Source organism: Aptenodytes forsteri, unplaced genomic scaffold (genome assembly GCF_000699145.1).
Source record: "Aptenodytes forsteri isolate BGI_AS27 unplaced genomic scaffold, ASM69914v1 Scaffold605, whole genome shotgun sequence".
In the NCBI taxonomy this organism is placed as follows: domain Eukaryota; kingdom Metazoa; phylum Chordata; class Aves; order Sphenisciformes; family Spheniscidae; genus Aptenodytes; species Aptenodytes forsteri.
The window spans coordinates 41,849-51,873 of NW_008794427.1; the positions used below are offsets into that span (position 1 = coordinate 41,849).

The window sequence follows — 10,025 nt, forward strand, 5'->3', positions numbered from 1 at the left end:
GTTTCCCACCAACTGATACTGATTCCTCACAAGTTCATGTGAAATTTCCATCTATTTACTCCTTGGAAGTCAGTACTTCTGAATGCACGTTTGAGCTTTTGGTGTGGCTTAGGGGGATTGGGAGGTGTATGTGATGCTGAATAACTTGCAGGGAAGCTTTGGAGGCATTAAATCCAGTTGTATGTGAATTGTTTGCCCATCTTGGCTCCCTTTGGCTTCTCTCTGTATCTTGTGACCAGTAGCTGTTAGACCAATACTAAGTCTGCTTAAGAAAGCCTGCCTGCCACTAGTGAACTACTACTATTGAATTATTTTTCTATCAGATACAGCTGCAAAAATGATATTTAGATGCTTGTCATGTCAGAACTTTTTGCGTGTTACACCAATTGCTCTGTGTGCCATGTGAATGTCCTCGTTTGCATGGAAAAAAATAACCCTTCAAGGTGTTTAAAAACAAAATTTGTAAAGCAGATGAGGTGTAGTTCCTTTGAGTGGTCTCTGGTAGCACTCTCTGCCTGCCTTGGTTTGCATACTTAATTAGTCCTTATTGTCTTTTTCAATCTAGAACGTGGTCCAAAACCATTCCTGGCAAGGTTGAATTCTTCTCCAGCGAGGGTTCAGACACCTCTATTCCCATCCCCATCGTGCCGCTTCCAGGTGTAGATGACTCTTACCCACCCCAGAAGAAATCTTTCATGATGCTCAAATACATGCATGACCACTACTTGGACAAATACGAATGGTTTATGAGAGCTGATGACGACGTTTACATCAAAGGGGACAAACTGGAGAACTTCCTCAGGAGTTTGAACAGCAGTGAGCCCCTCTTTCTTGGGCAGACTGGCCTCGGCACCACGGAGGAGATGGGGAAGCTGGCGCTGGAACCAGGCGAGAACTTCTGCATGGGGGGGCCTGGAGTGATCATGAGCCGGGAAGTCCTGCGGAGAATGGTGCCCCACATTGGCGAGTGCCTGCGAGAGATGTACACCACCCACGAGGACGTGGAAGTGGGAAGATGCGTACGGAGGTTTGCAGGAGTGCAGTGTGTATGGTCCTATGAGGTAAGGACGAGGGCGCAGAGAATGAGGTGTGTGTTTTGGGGGAGGTAGAGGAGAGGGTGGGAGAGGCTGGCAGCAGGGGATTGCTGTTGTATGGCTGTGCAGCAGTTCCTCTAGAGCTCACCTCCCTTCGCAACTTCACCATCCAACTGTACAGTTTCTACACTCTGTTTCCTGCAAGTGTCACCCTGGGAGAGACCTATGCAAATACGGAAGTGCAACAGTAAGGAGGGAAATGGAGCCTGACATTAGGCACATTGGGGTGAGGGGAGGAACATTCATCGTTCATAACAGTTATTTTTATTTAGAAAGAGAATAAGCTTAAATCGAAATGGCCACAGGTCCCTGCAGTCTTGACTGTCTTTTATCTTCTTTAGCTGGGTATGTCATGGTGTCAGTGTGGAAAATAGATGATACAATTACGGTGTTTCTTGCTGCAGTTGAAATATGCAAGGCTGACAGATGTTTGCCCTGACAGTGACAGTTTTTTCCCAAACTATAGCCATGGCAGAGATGTCCCATGGTGGCTGACACTGTCACCCCATGAGCTGAGCTGCCTCCTAGCCTGCCCGCAGCCCAAGTCCGCTGCTGTTCAGGAGACTCGCTGGCAGCCTCATCCTGCAGACGCCCACTGAGCAGGTCCTTGACGTCAGCAGAGACAAGCCACCACTCTTACACTGAAACTCGGGGTCTGCCCACACTGATGTGGCTGCAAATTGGGCCTCTTGGGGAAAAAAAGGGGAGAGTCCCCAGCCTGCTTGTGACAGTTTCATGCTGTTGTTCCTGCTGGATGCTGAGGGCTGGCGGCTCCTCCCAGGGGCGAGGGGGGCTTCTCCTGCCCGGGTGTGCTGGGCTCTTTGAAGTGAGTCCTGGGTGTTTACAGACTGTCTGATTGAAAACACCTGCTGGGCTTGAGCTGCAGTTTCTCCTCTAGTACCAGGGAAAATGCTGGTGAGCCTCTCATAGAAATAAGGGAGAAGTTGAGAGCACAAGAGAGGGTGAACAGTTTGTCTTTTTACACAAACGTTTATGACTCGTACGCAACTATGGCTTTGTCGTTTTATGAGATGTGGTAAAGAGGAGGATGACAGAGGAGCTGTGGTCACAGATGACAACAGATACTGCTGCTGACCCGCTCTTTCACTGGCAAAGACTTGTGTTAAACTTTTGACACTGAATTTCTGCCCCTAAAAACTGTTGCTTCATTTCAATTCACAGTTCAGTGACAGGAAAGCCTCTGAGGAAGGGGAAGGAGGTTTCCAGCTGCAGTAATTCATTCATATCTTTTGTGCATAAAGACTTTCTGGACTAACAGTAGCTCTCCACATTCCCAGCTTACAGACCTGGAACTAGTTTATGTATTGCCAGTATTGTGGTTAGCCATTCATAAGGAGTCAGTAACTTTTTCCACAGTTTTTAGCAGCATAAAATTTTTACTCTAGACATTCTGAGTTGAAATAACTTCTGGTGTGAATGCCTGTACCGTGTGGCATTTGATAACTTACTGAAGGTCAGCATTTTGGTACTACTGAAACTGGCAAAGACCTCCTGAATTCAATATGATCAAATTTTGGCTTGAAATAGCTAACAGTAGCACACAACTGCACTAGGAATGCTATCTGACAGAATTAGATTGGGCTTTTTTCAAAATCAGTTTTGTTTGATCAGCTTCTGTTAAATTATCCATAGTGCTGGATTCTCCCAAGTGCCATGAATTACTTAAAATTGGTTTGTGTGAAGTGTATAAACTGTAAGATGTTCAGAAGTAACCTGTGAGTGTGAGGCGTTAAAGCTCAGCTGTTTTGGAGAGAGGGAAGAGTTCTGGTGATGAAAGCACACTGCTTCTGCAAGGAATAGGTTCACTCTCATTTAGTTGAGGCTTTTCAATTTAAAAACCTGTCAGCTTTTCCTTTTTTTGATCTGGTCCTCTCATTGCCCAGACAACTAGGTTAAATGTGCCTGGTATTTTATTTAAGATAAAGCAATAGCTGTGTGAAATAACACAGCTGTCGTAACAGCTGTGTTAGGAAAGCTTGGTGTAAAAGCGACATTCTCCATGTCTTGTACGTTCATGAACATCAAGTAACAGGCCACTGTAAGTGAATTCAAAGCATTGTACTTCAGTGAGCTTCTGACAGAGCAAAAAGTTTATCTGTGCCTGCTCTGCTGGGGCACAGCCACCACATTCTTCACAATTCCCATCGAAAGGGAAGCAGTGACAGCACGAGGCTCAACAAACAAAACGGCGTTGGCCTCAGAAAACCCAAACCTCAGACTTCTCCTTTGCTTCCTGCACTTCCTATTCTGGAGAGTCTCAAGTGGCAGCATGAACAAGGAGTTTGGGTCTTTGCAGTCATCCCCAGCTCTTTGGTTTTCATTCTTAGTGCCTCGGACATGGTGAGCCCTGCTGGACCTCAGTTCGGGTGGTTTTTTTCCCTGCACTGTTCTTGCAGTGGGCTCTATGCCCAGAGTTGTTTTACTCATCTCCATGACTGTCACTGCCCCCTTTCTCTGATTTTAGGATCTCACAATGTCTTTACTGTGCTGCTCATCTTCCCTGGCTCTGGCTCTGGTGTTGTGCCCAAATGCGTCTCCAGGCCTGGCTCTGTGTTTTTTTTTCTGCTCGCAGCAGTCTGTCTCAAAACCCTTTCTCTTCCTCCCCTTCCTGTGTTTCTGTCACTTCACTGCTCTCTGCGGTGCCTCTTAGACCACTTCATTAGTGGCACGGGTTATTACCCATTTCAAGGCTTGTAAAGATTTGTTCATGCTCTTCCTGCCGTCAGGAGCTTTTCAGCAAATACAGTAAAGGAATTGACACTCTGATTCTTTGGACTTCCTGTTTCATCTCACCCCAGAAAAGAGGCAAGCATGAGGAGAACTGAAGCTCCCTGGGCTCTAGGGAGCTTCATCTGATGCGCCCAGGCTGCTGCAGGAGCAGTTTGCAGCCCGTGGTAGATTTTAGGCTCCTGTGACCGGGCTTGTAGCTGTTGCCCTACTTGAGACAGGTGGAGTGAGTCACAGATGAGACATGCCTCTTAAAATGCAAGTTCTTTATGGCAAGGATTATCATCATTGTAAAAACAAAACCGAGACTGTTACTGCTATTTGACAAATAGCTGTAAAACTCAGCCCTCTATAGGGTGGAGCAGCCAAAGCTACGGATTTTATGCAGCAAACTGGAAGAAAAAAAAACATTAAAAGAATGGAGCTGTGAAATCTCTGAAGCTTACAGATGGGAGCTTGACAGTTTATGAAGTGTTACAGAGCACAGTTCTTCCTCTTGAAGAGGGGCAAAAGGCTTGTACCGAGCTTGCTAGGAAGTGATTCTGCATTTCTAGTGAATATTGGTACTTTGGACTTCTGGCACACTGATGGGTGTTTTTCTCAGAAAAAGTTTACATATTTAAGTCTCCTTCCTTCTCTCGTGTCCTCCCGCCAGTAGTCCTTCTAGTTCATCTTGTGTGGATCACAGAGACGTGCTAGTTTTATTTTCTCATACACTACCATGTGGTGCCATGCGTGGTCTTGGCTATTCAGCCTGAGAACGGGTTTCAGCTTTGATAAGAAGCGATCTCATTTGTGATTTAAACAATCCCAATGTATTGTTGATCTCAGTTTTCCTTTTGAGTCTAATGTTCCCTTTAAATGCATCTGAATTATGAAGGCATCGCTCTGTAGCTTAGTGTTGTTTCAGCCTTGTTTCATAGCTGCTGCTGAGTATTGTGTTTTAATATCCTCATCTTAAAAGCACTGGTAACTTTAATATAAGCTCTTTGTAGCTACTAGAAATCAAGGCAGTGCTGATACATATCCCGTTAATTTCTTCAGTAATAAAACCCTTCTGACACACATTGCTTTCAGGTGATACTAACTGCTTCATGTCCTACAGCGCAATGGAAACAGCTGGATCCAATGGAGGAGCTCACACTACCTCTAACTGCTGGTGCAAATGCCCAGATGTTTTGTCTGGTTTTCCTTTTGTTCTGATTGAGGTAGTGGGAGAAATGAGGTAAGAAGCAGCAAGCGTGTCTGTGTGGAGGGGGCTGTGCTTTCCTCCAAACCAGCAACAAGTACTCTTAAATGTCCTGAAGTGAGACAGGATATTTTTATAATATACATTGAAAAGAAGCTGTGACAAAGGGAGCGATCACATCAGGAAACGTGAGCATCAAGGAAGAGTAGGTCCAATCTTTTGGGTGTTGGCAAGGGAAAAAGTAGGGCAGTGGTGACTAGGGATAGCAGGGGGCTTCTGGGAGAAGGGGGATTTGAATTAACATTTTGTGTGGTCTTTCATCTGGAGTAATTGAAGATAATTGCTACTCTGAAATTCACTGAAGTTAGGAAAGCCCTTAAAGTGCACATTATATCTGCCAAGTACATTGGCAGTGCCAGAACATACTGTTTCTGGAATGGACTCTCCCATGGGCAAAACTGAAGTTTATGGTTTTCTGTAAGATAGCCAGAAGTCAAAAAAAGATAAAAGTCCTGCAGTGATTGATCAGAACTGAAATACTGGGAACAGATGCAACTGTTAACCACTAACCTTCAGTTCCCTTGCTTTATCCTCTGAGAAAGAACCTTCCTTCATTAACGAGAAAGGAGATTCAGCCTGTTTCTAGCTGGCTAATGTACGACACGCAGCACTCAGTGACTTCAGCAGCAAGAGCTGTACACCTCAGAGCAGGGCAGGATGGGGTCTGTGAGGAGGTGCTTTGGGCAGGGTGCTCTGAAGCACCTCGGTTCACTGCAGTCTGTGCGGGGCATTGGGGTTAGACCGTGATGTTTGGTCACTCTTGCTCTGTGAACCCTCGCCTTGGACTCTAGGCAGTACATGTAAGACTCCACTTGTCTTTGTGGTGGGAGCATCCAGCAGCACTTCTGAAATCAGATGCTCTAATATATATGTATTGTCCCAGCTTCAAAGCTCGTGCTATTTTTTTTATGTCAGAGCATAGAAACTTGGCAAACCCTGACAGCAAGAGATACCTGCATCTCTGTGTGTGTGTATAGCCCATTGCATCTCTTCATTCAAGAAACCTATGATACAAATCGTGTGTGTGCGCACGAGAGGGAGGATACAAGCATGTCCAGTGTCTTATGGTGGATGTTTTTAAATCAGCTTTACTTAAGCACTAAATTTTATCTTTGAAACACTTCAGAGATGTCTGTTTGGCTTCAGAGTATGTTGAAAGTGGGTGGCCATCCGTTCTGGGGTTGGATGGAGATTGAGCTTCGTGAAGGTAACAAGGAATGGTATTTTGTCAGAGGACACGCAGGTAAGACTAGAGAAGAGCATTATCTGGGCAGGGAAGGCGATGCATGGAGCTCAGCGTGAGACCAAAATACATGACTGATGTGACAGGGAGTCTGTGACGACCGTGGGGGAGGCAGCATGGTCTGACCACTGTGGTCTAATTTTAGTAGCAATGTTTGCTGAGGAGGAGGGCAGAGAGGTCAAGGGAGAGGGCAAAGACTGTGGTTTGGGTTTGTGAAACCAAGGTCTGGGTTAGGAGGGTTTGGAATAGGAGACAGATCTCAGATCTGCACCAAAGTCCTGACCTATCTTTTTCACTTCAGAAAATAATTAAATATTTGAGAACCAAATATTTCCAAGAGGGAGAACTGACTTGACATCACTAAGTCGTTTCTTAGTGACTTCTGAACTCAGGTTGGTAAAGGTTTTTTGTTTGTTGTAGAAATCAAGAACCACTTTGTATATAGCTCTGAGCATTGTACCTAAGTCACTTGAGTCTGGATCTCTCTGACTTTCTTCTGGCCATCATTTTAAGAGGAAGGCTGTGTGATTTGTGCTTACACACACATGCATTTCCAGGCTGTAGAGACTGTTCAAGACTGACCTAGTTTTTGTGAGCACATGGTTAATCTGTCCCTAGTTAGCTGGATGACTTGATCTAATGCCTAAGCTGAGGGTTGCTGAAATGGGGACTTTGATGGTGTTGTGCAGACTCTAAGGAAGCTTCAGCCCTGAATCCAGCAAACAGGAGTATTGCTTTTTTCCCCATTATTGTTGTCTCAAAGTGCAGTTGTTAGAAATTAGGATCTGTGCAGCCTGTTGAGTTTAGGGAGCCATCAGGATTAGTTGATATCTTGAGGACGAGTCAGGAAAGGCTAATCCTTCATTGCATGACAGGACAAAGAACTCTTAATAAAATAGCTCATCATCCCAGTTTCTTAATTAAGGTATGCAGAAGATACTTGAGGATTTGAGTTTGTTCTGTTGAACAGCAATGGGGATAGGCAGAGGGAGGTAAGTCTGAGTCTAGAAGCTTTCTAATGTATTTTTCTTTTCTGAACTGATGGGAAAGCCATCTCTCTTTTGCAGGGTAGATTCTTACTTTATGGCTTGCTGGAGCTGTGAGACTCGGTACTTGGAGGAAATAATGTGCTGTGATCATAGTTGCACGCTGCACTGCCTCTTGTAGGTGAATCCCACCTGACTGGAGACCTTGGAAGGACACGGTTAAATTCCAAACCTAATCAATATAAAAGCCAGTAATATCTGTGCAGTCAGTTATCTCCCATGGGTCAATTATGTCTGACCAAACTTTGAGTTGGCAAGTTTCCTTTTCCATTTTATTTAGTGCTTATCTCTGTGTATAAAAGACGAGGATGGGAGGATAAACCACTTCATGGCTACCTCTGTATAAACAGAATCTCTGTGAAATGTCCCATGTGACTAGACAGTAAAATAAATAAAAAAAAAAAGTCTTTCTCAGCTGAAGTGGACATGAAGTGTCTTCAGCTTGGGCTCTTAGTATGGAAGTTTTTAGCTGATCTATATGTAGAGGGTAACTGTGACCAGGATGTTTGAGAGGTGTGTTAATTGTGTAAGTTTGGAGAGAATATTTGCTTTTCTCCCCTCAATCTATTAGAGCCAAGTTCTGTGAGCAGCCTAAAGCACCAGCAGCATGGAGGTGTCAGAGCCTGTAAGCATGGGAGAGAAAAGCCAGACTTGTTTAGTGATGGAAAATAGAAATGAAGTGCTGATGTGGGGAAGGGGCTTAATATAAACTAGCTGAGGTCACCAAAGGGATGGTAGAAACACATTCAGCACAAATGCTTTCAGTGCTAGCTGTATTATACTTGGAATACGGTGTTTTGAGAAATAATTGGATTTTTGTTAAGAAAAACAATTGAATTACTACAGAGAAGAAACAAAAGGTGGATCTTTTAAATGGTTGGATATGATGGGTTTTGATGTAATACCTATTTTTACTTTTATAAAAACAATTTAACATAAAATATCATTTTCTTTTGAACTTTGAGTGAATGAACACAGATAATTATCCAGAGTTGCATTAGACAGTGGTTATAGCCAGCTGCATCAGTGTGTAGCACTAACCTGCTATGAAGGCTTTTCTTAATGATTTTGGAGAAGGTAGTACATAGCAGGCTAAAGTTGCCTTGCCACAGCGCTGAACTGGCTGCTCTGTGAGCATTTCCCTGTGCTCTCTGGGCTGACAGTGTACTAGGGCAGTCTCTGAGGAAGCATTTGTGATCTAGAATCATAGAATCGTTTAGGTTGGAAAAGACCTTTAAGATCATCACCGTTAACCTAGCACTGCCAAGTCCCCCACTAAACCATGTCCCTAAGCACCACATCTACACGTCTTTTAAATACCTCCAGGGATGGTGACTCAACCACTTCCCTGGGCAGCCTGTTCCAATGCTTGACAACCCTTTCGGTGAAGAAGTTTTTCCTAATATCCAATCTAAACCTCCCCTGGTGCAACTTGAGGCCATTTGCTCTCGTCCTATCGCTTGTTACTTGGGAGAAGAGACCGACACCCACCTCGCTACAACCTCCTTTCAGGTAGTTGTAGAGAGCGATAAGGTCATTTCTCTTCTTTCAATAAAAAAAATGTTTCAGTGAATTCCAGGCTCTGACCCTGATGCACCTTGCTGGTGTACTGGTTTTACAAGGGTGCAACCCATCTGAGCTAGCCTGGGATCAAATCTGGCCTCCTGAGAAGTCTTCGCTTCTCCTTTATCTATTAAAACAAGCTGTTTGCAACTCAGACTTTTGTAACATTGTAAGATTTGATAAATGAGCTTTAACCCCAGGTCTCTTGTTAATTGGGGTATCTGAAACTTCTTGTTGCAGTTAAAGTAGCCATCTTCTGAAGGCATTTGGGGACCAAGTCTCATTCCAGGAAATATTAATTAATTCAGTGCCTAACTACTTGGAGGACAGAGTCCACTGGCCATATGATGGAAGTACAACAACTCTTCGCATGAAAAACCCCTGTCCTTTAGCATAGTAGAAGCTGACTCAAACTCCTAATGAGCTTACTCTTTTATCAGTACATTTCTTTACAAATCCTTGGTACCATTCAAACTGCATTATTGATCAGAAACACTTTAGTTTAGGGGCATGGTATTCCACAAGAGCTGCTGGGCGCAGGCTGGACCCGTGGTGGGAGGAGGGAGATCCTTGTGTGCTCTGGGGTGGGTGGTGGCACGCTTCTCAGGGGACATCTGGGGCAGGGGACAACAAGCGGTGCTGACGGCAGGGTGCTGGCAGTGGGGCAAAGCCTAAGGATTAGGCAAACGGAGACAGCTTCTTGCCCTCGGTGCTAAGCTTTCCCATTGGATCTCCACCCTTACCCAAGAGTAAATGGGAGGGTGAAGGGTTCCCTTTCTTTGCTGGGGAAGAACCAACTCAAATCACCCTGTATTTTATTCTGAGCACGTACAGATGCAGTTGCGATGGAGTGGTTGCTGCACTGGAAGTTCACAGGAAAGTCTACCTGGTGATAATTTATTCATACACTCAGGTGTTCAGTCGTCAGCATCCTGAAGGTGAAGATCAAAACAGCTTAACGCTGTAAGTGTAATGCTTCCATCAAGTTAAACGTGCATTTTGGGCTGTGTAAGATCCTTGCTTTATTTATTTGTTTATTTACCTAGTCACTGTCGATTAGTGTTATTAAGTTAATCAACAGA

General features: G+C 44.5%; 1 protein-coding gene across 1 annotated transcript in view; it reads left to right on the plus strand.

Annotated features, from left to right (window-relative positions):
* Positions 1 to 608: 608 nt before the first annotated feature.
* CHSY1 (chondroitin sulfate synthase 1) overlaps positions 609 to 10,025 on the plus strand; it is a 73,102-nt gene continuing 63,685 nt past the window's right edge. Inside the window, exon 1 of the mRNA XM_019474684.1 lies at positions 609 to 1,061. Coding sequence (XP_019330229.1) covers positions 696 to 1,061 — 366 coding nt within the window. The 5' untranslated portion in view covers positions 609 to 695. The remainder of the gene's footprint in view (positions 1,062 to 10,025) is intronic.